General features: G+C 40.6%; 1 protein-coding gene and 1 long non-coding RNA gene across 5 annotated transcripts in view; one reads left to right on the forward strand and one right to left on the reverse strand.

The window, feature by feature from the left end:
- The window catches only part of LOC133225385 (uncharacterized), a 30,858-nt gene extending 18,128 nt beyond the window's left edge, over positions 1 to 12,730 (forward strand). Inside the window, exons 2-3 of the long non-coding RNA XR_009729131.1 lie at positions 9,132 to 9,176; positions 12,397 to 12,730. This is a non-coding gene — a long non-coding RNA (uncharacterized LOC133225385). The remainder of the gene's footprint in view (positions 1 to 9,131; positions 9,177 to 12,396) is intronic.
- The window catches only part of AFF3 (ALF transcription elongation factor 3), a 318,864-nt gene continuing 306,326 nt past the window's right edge, over positions 4,979 to 17,516 (reverse strand). For 3 of the 4 annotated variants that reach the window (XM_061377693.1, XM_061377692.1, XM_061377691.1), the window contains 6 exons: positions 15,267 to 15,403; positions 13,455 to 13,526; positions 11,002 to 11,095; positions 6,931 to 6,980; positions 6,586 to 6,800; positions 4,979 to 5,247 (listed from right to left, as the gene is read on the reverse strand). In XM_061377693.1, the coding sequence (XP_061233677.1) occupies positions 5,126 to 5,247; positions 6,586 to 6,800; positions 6,931 to 6,980; positions 11,002 to 11,095; positions 13,455 to 13,526; positions 15,267 to 15,403 (690 nt within the window). In that variant the 3' untranslated portion in view covers positions 4,979 to 5,125. Of the gene's footprint in view, positions 5,248 to 6,585; positions 6,801 to 6,930; positions 6,981 to 11,001; positions 11,096 to 13,454; positions 13,527 to 15,266; positions 15,404 to 16,594; positions 16,734 to 17,516 lie in introns of those variants that run through there. The other variant, XM_061377694.1, reaches the window with a different exon arrangement.

Below are 17,516 nucleotides of genomic sequence, written 5' to 3' on the forward strand. Positions count from 1 at the left end.
GCATACTTGCAGGCTACCAGGAGCAATAGAACCAGACAGCAAGTGGAGGCAGAGGAATTACTTGAATAAACAGCCCTAGCTGAATGCCACCTGCATCGCTGAGGAAAACAATAGTCTTCTGGAAGAACAACGGAGGCTTGGATGCTCCAAATCTTAGTGGTTTGCCTCTATGGAGCTTTAGTAAGGTAAGAACAATCAGGGCCTGAACTGCCTTTCCCTGATTGTTAATTAACCTTAAGAACAATTTACAGCAGGGCCACTCTGCTGTTATGTTTCTGTAATGTGGGAAATGGAGCCTTTGATTTCTTGAAGGCAAATGACAGCTTTATGAGAAGCAGTGAAGTAGCCAAATTTTCATGCTAACAGTACAGGATGAGAGACATTGTTCTCCAGTTTCCAAGACAGACTAGATATAAGATCATCCAAATGCTTTTCTGAATGCATTCTGACAAAATTATCTACGGTTACATGCCTTTCCAGCCGCTGATGCACAGCACATAAGCTAGTGTAGCAATTATAATTATGGTCATGATCAGACCTACAAGGCCTTTTTAAGACATGAAAATCAGACTAATTCTCTAGTTTCAAACACAATGAGTTCAAATATGTGATGTAAATGCTAACAAAAAGATACCAAATGAAAGGCATGTTAGGTCTGCGCCAGACAAACTTCTATTGTTATCTTAACAAGTCCATATTCTTCAGGCATTGTTTGTATTTCTATTGTGCCAGGAGATTTATTCTTTAGTTTGAGGAGTCTCCCTGAATGGGGGAGGGAAACGTTGCTATTGCTGTGAAAAAGAAACATCTTTTTCTGACGTATTTAGCATTAAGAGGATTATATAAAGGCAAGGCATGTCGCAGAAGGAGATGTTCTTAATATAGCTTTTACCATGAACCTATGACCCTCCAGAAAATTTAGGAGAGTTAAAAAACCTATTGCTTTGTCAATCTTTTAATTTTTTTTAAATAATCATCTTGTAAAAAGATCAAGGGATTGATTTACTGTTATTTACATAAAATTCAACCTTTCCTGCTTAAAATCATGAATCATTTAATGTCACATCTGCAGGGTATCTGAGGCAGATGCCATTAACGCAAGTAATTTCACAAATTCCAATTTCATTTGGATTAAAACCTACAGCTAAGTCAGTGAATAGAATATACTGTACATGCATTAAGGCTGGTGACTACTAAAATCTCTTGGGTAGATAAACTAAGCACAGATTAGCCAGGTCTAAGTAAATATGTCCTCACCTAGGGAAAAAAAGATATCCGGACATTTCAGTGATGTAGATTTGAATCGGTAGCCATGGAAAATGGTTGAATATTTGTATTATAAAAGAGATACTGTGGCACAGTCACAAAGGTGCATTTCTTATAAATCAATTAGCCACACAAATTATTTCAATAACAGCTACTGCACTTCTGAGGTGATATGGCTCCTCAGTGATGAGTACTTGATGACCAGCGGTAGGCACTAGTAATATCCTTCATGCTGAGTGACTTTTATCACTATTTAGATTTACAGTATATACATATGTGTTTGTATCTACACTTAGGGCTTGATCTTCTTAATCTCCTTTACCTAAGGTCATCTGTTCACTATAATCTCTTGCTTTGGAGCCCTGTGATATTTGGATTAAAAAAATAGGCATACAAGGGGTGGGTGTATCCTGCCATGTGACAGGGAGTACTATGCTTGGCTTTTGTCTGCACTTGAACCTCTACATATGCTTTGTTCTTAGCTGTCAGTCATGGTATACTATAAATGATTAGGGCCAAGGGGTCGGTATGGTCTTGCTGTCTGTGAGGATGCTATAGGCTGCTCTGTATTTGTTGCATCCACTTGCAATACATGGTTCCTTTGAATCCATTCCCATTGCTTTACCAGCACTTCTGTTTGCTTCTGTTTGTAAGCGAACCTCTCCCTTTAGGCATAGTCCTTTTGGATTTGTACAGAATGACTTCTTACTTTCCCAGAATGAACCTGAACATTACTATGGTGTAAAGAAGCCTGTGTATTCCTGGGCTTCTACAACAGATTTGAATAAGCCATTGTCTTTCATGGAAGTCCAGAGAATGATAGTCACCTCTGGTCACATCTAGGACACACAGAACACTTTTGACTCATGGTGAAGTGCCTAAGACTATTCAGCTTCTTAAGACAGAGCATATGCTTAACTGGACCAGACCTAAAAGCCACATGCACTTCTCTAGACCAGGCTGTAAAAAGATGAAATTAAGTATTCCATGTCACCATGCTACATTCGGTCATATAAATGGCAGCAACCATATACAGAAAGTAGTTTGCCCAAAAGAGTGTTCTAAATAACGTCACCAAAATAGTATAGCTGCAGGATACCCTATGGAGAGGAGGCCAAAACTTCTAATCCATTTGCATGTCTAGTTGGTTTAAATGGCTGCTATTACATCCTGTTATATATACCACCAGAAGTTAAGGCTCAGTGTGCTCATCAGACAACACAGATGATGCCAGCACAAAAACTAAAACCCACTGTGTTTTTCTGTGGAAGCAATGGACATTTTAGCTGGAATAATTCAATGTAAGAGCAATGTACAAGAAAAAACAATCATCTACAAGACATCCTTAGTACTTGGAAATGTTACAACAGGACAGCATTAATTCTTGCATTTCTCTGAAGTTTCTTGATATATTGCATCCATACAAAGAGTTCATTGTGATTTAAGAAAAATATCCCAATCTTAGTAAAATAAACATGCTTCAAAGTTCCATATTTGCAACTCAAATGCCACATGTGCAATAAAACTAAACTCCATTTAAGGCAAGTAATATATGTCACTTCTAAAATTTCCCAACATTAAATAGCAGTAAGGGCTCCCAACCCCCCAGACTTATCTGAAGATAAACATCATAGGCACCGTCAAAGAAAACAGAAGTTAATCTAACTGGAATTTCACTTTCCTGATCTGAGGAGAGATCCCAAAGTACCTTCATATGGTATCGAAGCAGCTGATGGAATTTGTTGCTGCTAGTGTAGGAAATCCCTACAGACTTCCACAGCTGGAGATCAGGCAAGTGATAAACTGAAAGGCACCGATCAAGTTCTCCATGATAGTTGTGACCAAACGAATTGTGTTCTTTCTGGGGTGGGTAACAGCCAGAGTTCAGAGTGACAGGACTTGGGGGATGTTTGTTTTGTTATTTAAAGGCAGGACCATGTTCGCTCTTAAAAGCCAGACAGTGTAACACTCAAATCTGTGCTAAGAGGTGGCCACAGCCTGAGCTCAGTACTTCAGTTAGGGGGAAGTATCTGAGCACCAGTGGACACATAAATATCAGCCCAGCCTGGCTTGGGGCAGAGCAATTCCTAGTAGCTACCTGCTGAGCTGCTTCAAAGAATGGGGTGAGTGCTCCAAGCCTGAGCAGTAGCTGGAGTTAAGGTACACGGGGCTCAATGTGCTCTCAAGCCTGCTCTTTACCACAAGGTACAGCCAGCCTGTTACCAAAGACGTTTAGCTCAGAAAATGTGCTGCAGGGTTTGGTACTTTTTTTCTCAAAATGCAGCTCTGCAAAAATGGAGGAAAAAAAAAAGGCAGCAAAGACCAGTCAGCCAGCAATCAATTGTATCTTCTATTGAGAGAGTCTTTTCTACTCACATTTCCTTAATATGTAAGTAAATTAGATTAGGAAACAACAATCAAAGGGTCCAACCAGTGACTTGGGCAAGAACAGACCATTGAAAGTCACCAGAGCTGCTCAGCTGAGTAAAGGCTGCAAATCCGATTGCAAAAAATAGATATTTTTTTTAATTTACAGAATTTATTTTTTTAAAGTACAGAAAACAAAATCTGTGAAAACCACTGAAAATGAACAAAAATGCACAGAATGAAAGCACAATTGAGATGAACTGGCCTTGACCTCAGCTGACCCAAATTAAACTCCAATTATTGTGGGATTAATTCTGGCATGAAAAACACAGCCTGTCAACAGGAACTGAAAACATCCCATAAATCAAGAAACATTAAAGCCTAGCTGAGGATTATGCATGAAGAGTGAGAGGATTATGATAGGAAACAGTTCTTAGCCTGACGAGCAGCAAACTCAGCTTCCCAGATAAAGGAAATGGCATGTAATGCTCTCATACAGCCTAGAAGAAAATGCTGCAAGCTTCTGCTAGATGAAGAAAGGTATGAAAGTAAATATCTGTGGGATGAAGCCTTCCCATGCAAAGCCAACAACTGTTATAGATATCTCTCTGTCTCTCTGAGTGTATGCAGCTAAATTAACACATTTTCTTTACTAAGTGGATTGCAGTTTGCCATATTTTTTCATTTATCTGTTTACTGTCAGTAACAGAATGCAATTTTCCACCATCTCTTCAAAGCTTTTGCTGTCAGTGTATCTGTTTTCACGCTTTTTGTTTGATCCTGTAGGTTATACTGTTGGTGAGGATCTGAACAAGAGGTAAAGTTATTTAAAAAGACAGGAGATAAAGAAATGCATGCAATTTGTTGAAACTTATTGCACATGAAAGAATGCCATCTTTCTCCAACTTAATGCAAGCTACACAACTCCGCTGTGTGCCCCAGTGGAGAAGTAACAGAGAAATGACACATTAATATTGAAGCTGCTGTGATGTGTCCATGCTCGCAGTATAACTTCTCCATGTCTATGATTTGCCCTCACTCATTCCAGTTCAGGAAAGCCCTTATTTATGCTCTGCTGAAGTCAATAGGATTTCAGTGCAAGCTTAAAGTTAGGAATCTATTGAGAGCTTTCCTGAATAGGGATCTGTGCTTATTGCACTTGGTTTAATCAACCCATGAGATTTTGGTGTCTGAGTTTTTCAGTACAAGAATAGAAAGGGTATGCTTTGTGCATTAAGATCAGTTCTTTTTAGTATTTCTAGTGTATGAAAATGTTTGGAGAGCGATACAGAACAATTCATTCTGAAGACACATCGTATATTGTACATATGTACACATACACGTCTACACCCAGAAAAATTTTACTCAGTATTGAAGAAAGAGTCACCTTTGTTTGGATCAATGCTGTGGTTGACTGTATCTGTAGCACAGTGTCCAGAATAACTGAATTATCCATGAAAGGTATACTGTCCATGTGAATGGCACACAGTCATTATGACAAGTGAGCACTATTCCGCACCCAGTGAAGTCCTTGTTGAGTGTACTGAACTAAATGCTCCATACTGCTGTGCAAGGTGATAGGTCCCATCAATGCATCCAAGTCGTTAAAAAAATCTACAGGGGGAAAAAAAGATTCAGCATCAGAAGAGTGAAACTGCATTTGCTACTTGTCACCCTTTAATAGATTTTATTCTCTTGCAAATTGAGCCAAGCTGAACATTTCATAGGAATGAAAGTTTAGTGCTGGCAAGATTAATTTTAAAGCCCTGTGGTTCATGATGTTACAGGCTGATGCACAACAATTTTCTTTTTAAAGAGCCAAGCAGTGAGTTCTTCAGCTTTGCTTTTCATTAATTTCCACTGAGTCTTGATAAAGCAAACAGATGCTGGGCAAGATTTATTTGGAGATTAAGGACAGCTAAGTCAAAAAGTCTACACACAAAAGTCTGTCTATACATATGCTAGATATTTAAGCTACCGCAGCAGAGTAATAGAGGCCTGTGCAACATGGTCAGCCCAGCCTAAAGAATAAATTGGCTAACTAGCCACTAGGGGCTTAATTCAGTTGCCTACTTTGAGATGCTCTCAGGCAGTTGATATAGCCAGGACAAGCAAATCTTACACAGGAGACTTCAGCACTGGGAGTGTAGGTAAGGACACCTCAAATAATGGCTTTTGGCAGCTATGGTTAAAAACTGAATTGTATTCCAGTCTCCCTTTCAGGGTGAATTGGGCAGCCCTTTGAACTCTGCTGACTGTATTGAACAAAGCTCCATCAACTGCAATGAGAGATTAGCCCACCTGCCCCAACTCGTATATACACACCTACATTTAGGTGTCTTCATTTGGATTTGAATCCTGGCAATGTCACTGCCTTAAACACATAATTTAGCCTGAAAACCAAGCAATACTTTGCCATCAAGTCAGATGTTGAGGCATTTGCTCATGGAAACCAGTTCAGCTGAGAGAAGTTTGCTCTTAAGAGGGAACGAGGTGCCTCGTTCCCATCTGTGTCTGCTTGGATGGGGGAGGGTTAAGGGCTGTTCACTCCTTCTGCAGAAGGGAAGCGTGTTCTTACTTTTTGACATGGAGTGGCTAAACACATCCCATCCAGCTCCACAGCTTTGGGAGGAAGGAAGCTGCCTTGCCTGACACAAGCCTCTCTCTCCAGAGTGACACAGGTGGCAGTGAATGCTACCTGCAGCTATGTCTGTGACCTGTCTATCACCAGTCCTGACCAGAAAAATAAAGAAAAAAAACCCTAGTGGGATAACGAGACAGCCATCAAAATTGCCTTTTGGGGCTGTTTTGACCAAACTATGAGCAGACTGAAGAAAAAAAGTCACCTCTGCAGTCTTACTTTGCAGATGGGATTCCTATCAAAATAATTAATTTCCTGATCAAAATCACTTGACAGTCTTCTAGAATAGTCGCTTGCCTTGACTCGCTCACCTCTGTTTTCCTTGGCCAGGTTGTCAGCCATCTCCCAGTAATCATAGCTGTGCAGGATGCTGTTGGTGATGCTGACATGGTTGGCAGCCATCTGATGAATGCGCTGTGGTATGCTGACGATAGGAGATGGGGAAGGGGCCCCTGTGCTCCCCTGGGATCCTACAGAGCTGACTGGAGAAGGGCTAGGGGACATGGGTGATGGTGTTCCTGTGCTCCTGGAAGCAGACATTAATACAGTTACTTAAAAGGTGTTGGGATTAAAACCATGAGAATATCAAAACATACTGCAGGTAAGAAAATACTGTTTCTGACTGCCAAGCTAATGTATGTTTCTGTCCGACTTACTTTCCACTGGCACCCCAAGGAGATGGGTTCTGGGCAGCTTTTGATGAATTCTGTAAAGGAAAAAGTAATTCAGAAGGTAGATAATTTATATAAGACTATGAAATGAATTACATTAAACAGCATAAAAGTAAAGAAATGAAAGAAAAAATTATGCAAGTACAAGTATTTAAGTCTCATGATGCAATAAACCAGTTCAGCCTGGTTTGGTGTTATGATGAAGCAGTGCTGCAGCACTGACTCAGATCACAGTCTGTTAAGCACCCTGGTATGGGGACTGATCAAGAAAACATGTTAGTTGAAATGGAAACTTTTCCCAGAAATCCTAGGAGTTCAGAAGAAAGTGCTGCTAGGACTTTTTTTTGAGGTTTAGGCTGGAATTTCCTGTGATAAAGCCAGAAGGATTTCTTCCTACTCTCCTGTCCTCAAAGGCAAATGTCATTTCCCTAGGACCTGCAAGACTGTGCAGGACTGCCTGACTGACCACAGGAATGTGAATCTGAGACTTCTTCAGCTCAGGTGGGTGTTTTAACCACCAGGCTCAAGAATCTTTCTCACAATTGCTCCTCTTGGAGCTGTTCCTCTTTGAATACATCAGCATTCACAGTGTCAGGGAGACTGCCTTTGTACACTGCTGTTTTTTTTCTAGCTGAAGAAAGTTCCCAACAAATCCCCCAAAGGGGACATTAGATTTAGTGTAATCTCTTCTGTATTTGCAGTCATTAAGACTCACTGGTTCAGTGTGCTTAGGCTAAAGAACGTCATTGCTTGGGGAGAGACTACCTTGTATAAGCACTAGATTTACAGAGCAGAAATTCAGGTGTCTGAATACTCTTCTCCTCTCCCAAAGGCAGTGACTGATTTAATCCTGGGCCTGTGAGAAAAAGGATGTAGAAAATAGAAGTCTAAGAAAAAAAAACTTTTCTAGTCCATCGCATTCATAGCCTCATATTCAGGAATGGCCAGTCTCTGATCCTGCAGAGGAAAGTGACTTCCTCACGCTCTCCCCTGAAACCATACATGCAGCTAATTGTGTGCTTCCTTTCCTTCTTGACAGCCACGGGAGACCAAGTGAAGTTCTGCACCTTGAGAACCGTTTTGATACTGGTTTAAATGCAAGACTGCAGGTGTTGCAAGCTGCAGGAGCTACAAGGATTAACAGCACTACAAAAACTCTTCTGTCCCATCCATGTCTTACTAAGGAAAAATGATAAACCAGGTGCTTCAGAGCTTCCCAGATTTCAAGGCCAGGAGTAATCCCTCAGGACACTCGGTCTGTAATTTCCCTTTCCCACCAATCATGGAACTTGTATGAGAAGCTAAATGACATTTAGAATTTATTCTATTTTATTCTTTTGGAAAGGATAGCTAGTCATATAGAAATCCTAAGTCACTATTTATCTTTCTTGCCCTCCTGTGTCCTGCTCTAATGTTTAGTAGGCCTCATAGTTAGAAAAACAGATTCTGTTTCAAGGTTTTAGGATTGAATTTTCTTACCTACAGTGCTAGCTTTTGGATTTTGTTGATCCAATACCAGCAAAACTGAACGTTGCCTGGTATTATCAGCTCTGTTTCCCCATACATGATCACACCCTCTCTTAACCTGTTCTGCAGTAAGCTTGACACATCTCCTTAGGACCTCTTCTAAAAAAGTTTTTCTCAGTTTTGATGTGTCCTCTGAACTGCTGCTTGTGTTCCTACACTGTTCATGTGCACACTGGCATTGGCTGCATTTTAGCAGGGATCATCACATCAGTGCTGTGTGTGCCCTGGCATTCTTCCTGCATTTTGACCCTGGGCCTTCTCCATCCCAGGTAAGTGGTATGAAAAATAATGTTTGAAGTGTCCCACAGGGGTTCTTCCTTCAATGGGTTTTCCTTTATTTTATTTTGTTTTATATTTTATTATTTTATTTTATTTATTTTATTTTCTTGGCAGGAAGGGTTAAGATGTGAAAAGGAAAAGTTCTCATTTACCATCCTAAATAGAACCAACCTGGGAATCTGAGGATTGCTCCTCTTACAGAATAACTACTGGCCTTTGTCTTTCTAGTGTAATGGAAACCAAGTATATGTTATTTATTTGCAGAGTTGGAGGCACAAAAATACAAAAATCGACGTGGAGTCAAGGGTACTTCAGCTGTAAATGTAAACCAGCCTCTGCCTTCCTATATAACTTACCACACCTTTTTTCTCATGTTTTAGGTACATTGTTCCAGCTTCCTCTCAGTTCTGCACCAGAAGGCTGGGGTAAGGATTCTAAAGAGTATAACGTAAGGGACCATCTCTTACCCCACTTTGCTTATTGCTGTCCCTTCTCTTGGTTTCTTTATGCTCTCTAATATGTCTGGCCCGAGAACATCTGTGGCTTCTTTTTAATTCTCCGCTGCATTATCTTTTTTATTTTTTTTTTAATAATGGAAAGAAAATACTTAAAAGGAGATTTAAATAATATTTTTTCCTTTTCTAAAAGAAAACTGTGTATAATTTTCCCTGCAAATGTGTGTGACAAGGCTTAAAATCTTTCTTTGATTGATAATATATGTGGAAGTTCTTAATGCAGTCGGCATTTCACATCACTTGGTTTAGAAAGCTTTTAGATACCAAATATGAAATGAGTGGAGAATTGGCTTGTTTTCCACTGAAAATTACAGCAAATGGATTTTTTTCTCCATTTTTACTTTCAAAGGTGAGAATACTTTCTAATGTGAAGCTGCACTATCATTATATCAGCAGGAGCTCTGCAAAAAAACCATGCTCATCTTGGCTATAGCAAAGTGTAAGTCCATTTTGTGTTTGCTGTGAAACAGTTTGTCTGTCTGCTAGTCTGAGACATTTTACATGGTTGAGAGCCTGACCATCCTGTTCTTAATGCAGGTATTCTCTGAACTGGTAAAGAAGAATAAAGTACTGTAGTAGGCACATATTTCTTCCCCCTGAAATCAAGGCATTGTTAGAGAAACGTAACTTGTTGAATTATATATATTGCTAAATTTTCAGAAGCAATTACAGTGACTTCAATTTCAGTTTCACAATAACAGATCTGTCAATTTCTTTCACTGTCTTCATGTGTTCAGAATCTGCTCATGAGCATTTGTGCTTGTATTTGAAATTTTTTTATTAACAAAATGTCAAAGGATGGATGCTTTTCATTTCAAGGTACCTCTCTCTGTAATAAAACCCCAAGAGATGATCCCTTTGTTCAAAGACAAATGGCTGCTCAGAAGGTCCCCCAAAACAGTTTGCCTTAAAGCACTTGCATGTTCATATTACTATTTTTTTATTATTTAGAGAGACAAAGGCTAATTTTGTGTTTGTAGATCAAGTGCTGGATGGACTGACTGCTAGGTGAACTCTACCTGAAAGCTTCTGTTCTTGAGATACTTTCCCGGGAAAAGTTGCCTGCCAAATACAATGTGTTAAAATATTTCAAGTGACTTCTTGTCTTACTGAAAATAACCAGGGTTAGGACTTGGCAGAGTAGAAAATGGAAGCAGTAGCAGGTGAAGCAAAACAGGAAGGGGAAGCCAGCAGTGTCATGTCAAGTACATGGCAGGTGGTTTGGCTGTCCTCTGGTGCTTTCGTGCAACTCCCACTGAAGTCATGTGGGCCATTCGACAGTTCCACGAGTAAGAGCATGTCCCACTGCACTCTCTTACCTATCAGTTCTGCTAAGTGGAAGCCCTGCAGCTGAGGACTGATCTAAGATCGAAGTCTTCAACTCACAGGTCTAGTGAGAAGTGTAATACTGGAGGGGGTTCTTGGAGGAAAATCTGTAAACCTAATCATAATGGAGCTGGATGGCACTAGACAATAGACCAAGAATAATCTGAAAATACCTTTTTGTTAGTACAATGAATCTCTTATCCTCATGAAGGGACACAGTGTGTATTTTCCAAAGAGGGGCCCTTGTGAAGACAACAGAACTGAAGAGACATCAGGAATTGCGGTGGGAGTCTATGGTAAAACTCCACTGACTTCACAGGGGAAGAACTAAGCCCAGCACACTGTTGAAGTAAGATGCCATATTTCCTATAATGCACAGTGATTTAAAAACATGCCAGAAAGAATATACCTTGAAATACTCAATAAGTGCTTTCGAATACTTGACTGCATGGTCTTTCTTGAGTCGGAACATCCTCCAGTACAGAAGGGCCAGGCAGCGGTAACTAAAACAAAAAGGAAAGCAGAAAGTAAAGCATACCCCTTGAACAGAAACCCCAGTTATCTTAAAGTCTCAAGCTAATGCGGAGTGGAATGCTGACAGCTCTTTGCTTATGAATTTTATCACCATTTGTTTACAGTACTTCACACTTTGCCATGGATTCAGGAGCAAGGCTAGGTATTACAGGCAGGGCAGGTCACATTGACAAAGGCTACCAGTAAGGTACTGAACTAACTGTTCTCAGAAGGGTTTGCAGGTTTGGGTTCCCAGGCCTTGACTCAAGTCTGCACACTTGACCCAAAGCCTCTCCTGTCAAAAGGTCATTACAGGCCTAGAACCCAACATATGCATTTTCTGTAAGTGCAAAGGCAGCCTTTTTGGGTGTCTTCTCCTGGGAGTTTATTGCAATAGTCTGGAGCTTGTATAATGAACCAGAGTTATAACGGGTGTGTTTTGTGTACACCCCACAGTCTCTTCCAGCAGCTGGAGATATCTGGGAAACAGGGAAACCTCAGACCTGCCCAGATGTCACTAGCCAAGCTCCTCTGTGGGAAACGGTAATGGAGACTTGTGTTGGAGCCTGGAAGCTACTCCTAAGGCCACCTGCTGGATTTGTTCCCCAGAGAAAAGCAGCAGTGGGCTGAAAAACTGGATGTGCTATACTGGAACTATCCTGCCCCTGTGCACCTCGTTAGTCTGCAGAGTGCCACACACCTTTAATGTTATGTAATTAAATGAGAGTAATAAATATTAACTACAATTACACATCACTATAACTGATAATCAGCATTCAGGACATGCAAACTCTTTGCTATTGGCTTTGGGTGTACTGGTCTATTTTCTGAATCAAGAACCACCACCGCCTCTTCCCAGCGAGCTTTTTGATCGACGAGTGTGGGATTGCCCCACAGTAACACAGCTTTTGCAGCAAATATCTGACATGTTTTGGTTTTCCTTTGGCAGCGGAGGACTTATTTTGAAAGTTGTATTTAGTCTTGGAGTTAACCTGAAGCCCCAGAAAGTGCCTTGAGTTTGGAAGCTCAGAGGAAAATCCACCTTCCCGTGCCCAGGAGCTGCCCAAACCTCAGCAAACCTATCCAATTAGCAAAATTGCTCGTGGAAAAAATCCGAGGCAGGGTTTTTCTCAGCCTCCTGCCCTGATAGCAGGAGGTGAATTTCTGCCTTTGGCCGCTAGAGGGCAATCTCTCCCTAGGAGAAGCGGAGCTGGCTGGCAGCCTGGGAGCTGCCAGTGGATGCGGTGGCCTCGCAGCCACCACCATAACTCTCACTCTGTCACCTTCACAGGTACAGCACATATGCAAATGGTGTCAGCTCATCTGCTGCCTGGCAGACGGTGAGTTAAGATCGCTATTCATCGCCCAGAGAAGGCACCGTCTGCTTTCCCCCTCGCTGACCTTTCTGCTGAAACAGATGCAGCAGCTCTGTGAATTTGGATGTGGCTCTGCACATACCGAGGCACTCTGGCAGCTCTCAGCAACCCTTTGTAATACCGCTTTATATCTTTTTTTACCATTCTTTAGTAATTTTCCCACCTAAATGTCGTTAAAGCAATTGCCATTAGGGCGTTCTGTGCTCCTCCCGACAGCACAGCAAACCAGCGACAAAGAAAGGGCATTTAGGGAATAAATGCGTCTCTGAATATTTTATTCTTTCAAATACAAACGATTAATTAGGAGCTCTTATTTATGGAGGCTAAAGATGCACTTGATTTGGATTTTTAACAGATGGTTAATAGATGTTAAAAACACACTTGCTGATTGTAAATGTCCACTTACTGAGAATCAGTAACCATGTAATAGGTATTTTATGTATTAACCACATAGATATTAAATTAAAATTTGATTTTAATAACATTTTAGTATTTTACTAGCAATCAGCAGCCATCCTATAGCATCTAAGGTGCGTCTATATATCTAGAAATCTCAATTTAGAGGGTAATCCAAAAGGCTTAATTAACACCATCACCGTATCTCCCTTCATATAACATAAACATGATTATTGAGCCTGAAATGTCAGTCACGAAAGAAATGACCAAGCTATTGGTACAAAAATACATCACTCATAAAAACAACAAACCATCAGGCATTTAAAAGTTAATTACGCTGACATACCATAGCTGACCTGTCACAGTCAATAAGTATGAATTGCTTATTTACAGAGACAGCATACAGACTTGATACAGTGTGATACAAGGGCTGGACCTTCCCGGAGCAGAGAGTAGTCTCTTAATTTCAATAGACGACATAATCCTATCTGGCTGTGTCAAGCATGAAAATCAGAGAATTTCAAGAATCGGCTCACTGCAGAAAAGAAGCCTTTTGAGGAAATCTTGATTTACTAACCATAATGCTGCCAGCTGTTTGTCTTCTGGCGTGGCGTTGGGGCCTGAGTGGGTTTTTAGTCTTACTGCATACCTTAAACAAAAGGAAAAAAGCCAATGTGAGTTAACTGAAACAGCTTTATATTACTGGTCAGAGAGCTAAGATGCCCAATGTCATTTAATCTGCCCCCTTGCACATATTTGCCCCAGTTACCAGACATGCATGTGCTTTTTCTGCTCATGTTTCAGAGATATTTTGCCATTAGCAGTGCCTCCCTCTGCTCTTTAAACAGCAGTAACTCCCTTGAACGTCCATCAGTGCAGAGTGGAGCCTAGATGGTGAGACGATGCTGTCCTACCAAAATAACCTGTTCTGTGGTGGAGACCCAGTTACACGGAGTTCATGCAGAAAGGTTTTCACAGCGTTTGAATGCAGACAGCCTGCCTTGAAGCTGGTGCTGCCCTCACCCTGCCAGTTCTGAGCGCGTCTACCAGATTTGCTCCTCCAAGCAGAGCACAGCAGAGGGGAACATGTGGCTCAGAGCTATTTTTGCTCATGTGACATTACATTCAAATTCTATAAATATTAAACATCCACAGAGGTAGCACTGCTGTTTCAAGAGTGTATGTGCTATGCAATCACAAATTAGTTTCTGGGAATCTCAGCTTCCAGCTGAATACCTGAACAATGGACAAGGTTAGGACAACACACAGCACTTCTGGGCTTGCTTCCAGAAAAATACCTGTCCCCCACAATTAGCTGCTTGTGTTTTTTCTTATCTTTACTTTCAATATCTTTGCAAAGAGTTGGTATGAACATCTTGTTTCAACAGGCATACCTAGCAAAGCACTTATTTTTCTGAGCTGCAGCAAGTGACATCAACAGCAAATCACACTACAACACAACCACAGCTACACACATTATTGAAAGCTATGGATCTGCAAACAAAATTAGTTTCCAGAGTTAGGACCATATATTTACTATCATGAGAAAACATGGGGCAGAGAAAGAAAGAGCTTTCTGCCTTCTGAAAATAAAAAGAAGGAAAGAATTGCAGAGATGGGGTGTGCTATTCTCTTACTGAAAAAAAAATATTTGATTTTGTTAAATAACCTTCCAGTCAGAAAGCTGGCCTGACAGTGCAGCTTTCTCTGCTACTGTGGCTGGGTTTGTTCTCTTTTGGAGACAGTCACTCAGCTGCTGGGATGATTTTGACCTTTGTTTTTTCTACCAACACTGTCAATAATGTTGATTATTTAGTACCAGCTATAATGGAGAAATAGACCTAGGAGAGAAATTTTCTCATAGGAACTGTGGGTGGGACTCAATTCTACTGTCCTGTTTGGAGAGTCATGAAGGTGACTAAGTGTAGGAGCAGCTTTAGTGTGAGCTGGACAGCTTTTGGGACTCCACTGGCTACAATAGGAGCATATGCACCAAATGGACCGTGAGCGTCCAATTTCCTATCCCTGTTCAGGTAATCTTTCAACTGCAGTCTTAAGTACGTTGCAACATTTTGCAAACTACCACTCCATGAGAATGTTTTGGTGTTATGTATTATTATTTTTCCCTTTTGAGTAGCAAAACTTGTATCATGAAGCTTTTGAAATAATTTGCAACCTAAATAATGTGAAAAGCTTTGGCATTCATTTGGATGGTTTTTGTTTTGGTTTTCACAATACATGCTTTCCTGATTTAATGTCAATCACCGATAATACATATACATTACATTCCACTTGGGAGGACCTCACTTCTCCCCTCTTCTTTTATCTAAGGAAGTATGTGATAATGTAGATGACCATGTTTGCACAGAGTAACCTCCTCCCTTCCTACCTGATGAGTTCGACTGTTTCTGAATACATTGTATAAGGGGATTTAGATTCCATTGGGCCTTGTTCCATTGCATTTCCACACTCAATAAATGATAGTGCTGCTTCTGCATAATTCAGTGCCTTTCCAAACTTTTCCACCTAGAGGGAAAAAACAAGGACACAGAGAAATAGTGTAATCATCAAGATATGGTTACATTTGATGGCATTTTCACAACATGAATTGTAAACTTGACACAAGCTGGTGTATCTTCAGATTCACAAATTTTCCTATGAGAAACTTAAAATCCATCACAGTATGCATCAGTGAAAATTGTAAGATACAGAAAGTAGAACTAGAAAAGGCTACAAGATGTTATTATGCCCACACTCTTGAGCCTAACAAAGGATCAACTCTGCCTAGGACATTCCTGACAGATGTTTGTCAAGGCTTTTCCAGTGCTGGAAATGCCACCATCAGGCTTTTTGTTTCAGCTTTCATTAAAAAGCATTTCAAACATCTTTGAAAATGTAGTTTTTCATCATCAGTGAACAAGGAAAGGTGATTATCTTGAACTAAGAGAATGAGAATTAAATACTTAAATACTACTAACTCTTACTCAAAGGCTCATCTCTGTTCTTATGTTTTCCCCCTCATTTTTATCCCTACCATTGTCAGCCCTGCTTGACCACACTCTCCTCTTTTGGGATTTTGCTTTCTAAATCCTCCTCCTCTTTCAGGGACTGCTTTGCTCCTGCAGCTCCTTATGCCATCCTCCTTCTTTATTTATGTTACCCTGCCCCATTTCTTTATTTTCATTACTTCTTTAACTCTGTTTGTGAGTATTTGCATACTTACATGGAGGTACATGCATGTAAGTCCCAATGATGGTGTGTATGTAAATGTGCACATAATCTTCATATATGTACACTTACATACTACTTAATCTGCTCTCAGAATTTCATTTTTTATGTGCGTAGAGATGAATCATACTAATACCTCTCTGTCCTGCCTTCTTTTTCCTTCAGTCAGAACTCCTGCGGTACATAAAGCCCATTAATGGACTGGATGCATTTGGTTGAAATCTGATGCACACAGTGAAAGGTTAATGGACCTTATTCTTTTCCAAGGGATAAAGATTTTAAATAGCAACTTCGGAATGGCACACTGGCTTCAATCTATTTTAGGTTCTTATATGACTCCCATTGCGATCATACTGGAGAACTTCACAAACTTTTTATTATATTTCTCTCCCTGACGCTCTTATGCGGGTGGAAGTGCTATTATCCCAATTTCACAGACGGGGGACTAAGGAGCAGAGAGGCTTAGAGTAATTTTCAGGCTGTGCACTCTAAGTGCCTATGTTAGGTACTGCAGTGCCAAAGTAGGAAGTATTAGATCCAGCAAAGTGATTCAGAGTGCCTGGAGGCACATTGACAATATGGCATTTCCTCCAGGATCCCTACAGAGTCAAGGAGGGAAAGGAAGTACCTGCAAAGGGAGATTCACATGGTAAGGTACTGGTCCACTGTGTAGAGAAGCTGAGTCTGAAGGGTATTTCAATCACCGAATAGTGATGTGAGACTATTTAAACTGTGCCTAAGAGACTTTCATACAGGAAACTTGTGGCAGAGTAGAGAATAATGCTTGCACCTCCTGTTTCTGGGAGCCTACCATAACAACATTTCTCTTCAGGCTAAGAATTTCCTTTGCATATTAAGTGATCTTTTCCATTCTGTTTAAAGCAACACACTAAAATGCACCATTTGTACTTCTCCACAATATTTTCTGATTTAAGACTCACTTTAGAGTAATATGGAACTGAATAAACCATGGAAATTTGCGCTAATAAACTCAGGTAGAGTGTAAAACTTAGTGTCCTAAATTAAGGGCCTGCTTCTGCTGCCTTGGCCTTTTTACATTCTGCACTGCTTGAGGAAAAGAGGTGAAGAAGCAGAGGTTCCGAGCTACTTCTTTCCTGCTGCTGTGACAACAAAGTGTCTGTCTGTCAGCAAATCTACCCCCATGTGGAAGATGATAGCCATATCAATGCAGGGTCCCACTCCATATATTGCATCTGCCATCCCAGAGGCTGAATGTTTTTAAGGCTTTGCTAACTTACTTGTAGCACTGGACAAACGTAGCCTGGGAGAAAGCCAAGAGATGGCAAAGGGAGCTCTCCTGGAGCACTGTGTGCTTTGTTGCATCCCTTTGTAATAGAATCACAGAAGGGTTTGGGTTGGAAGGGACCTTAAAGATCATGTAGTTCCAACC

Source organism: Neopsephotus bourkii, unplaced genomic scaffold (genome assembly GCF_033783945.1).
Source record: "Neopsephotus bourkii isolate Nb327-2 ecotype Australia unplaced genomic scaffold, CSIRO-AGI_Nbou_v1 NB_1760, whole genome shotgun sequence".
Classification (NCBI taxonomy): domain Eukaryota; kingdom Metazoa; phylum Chordata; class Aves; order Psittaciformes; family Psittacidae; genus Neopsephotus; species Neopsephotus bourkii.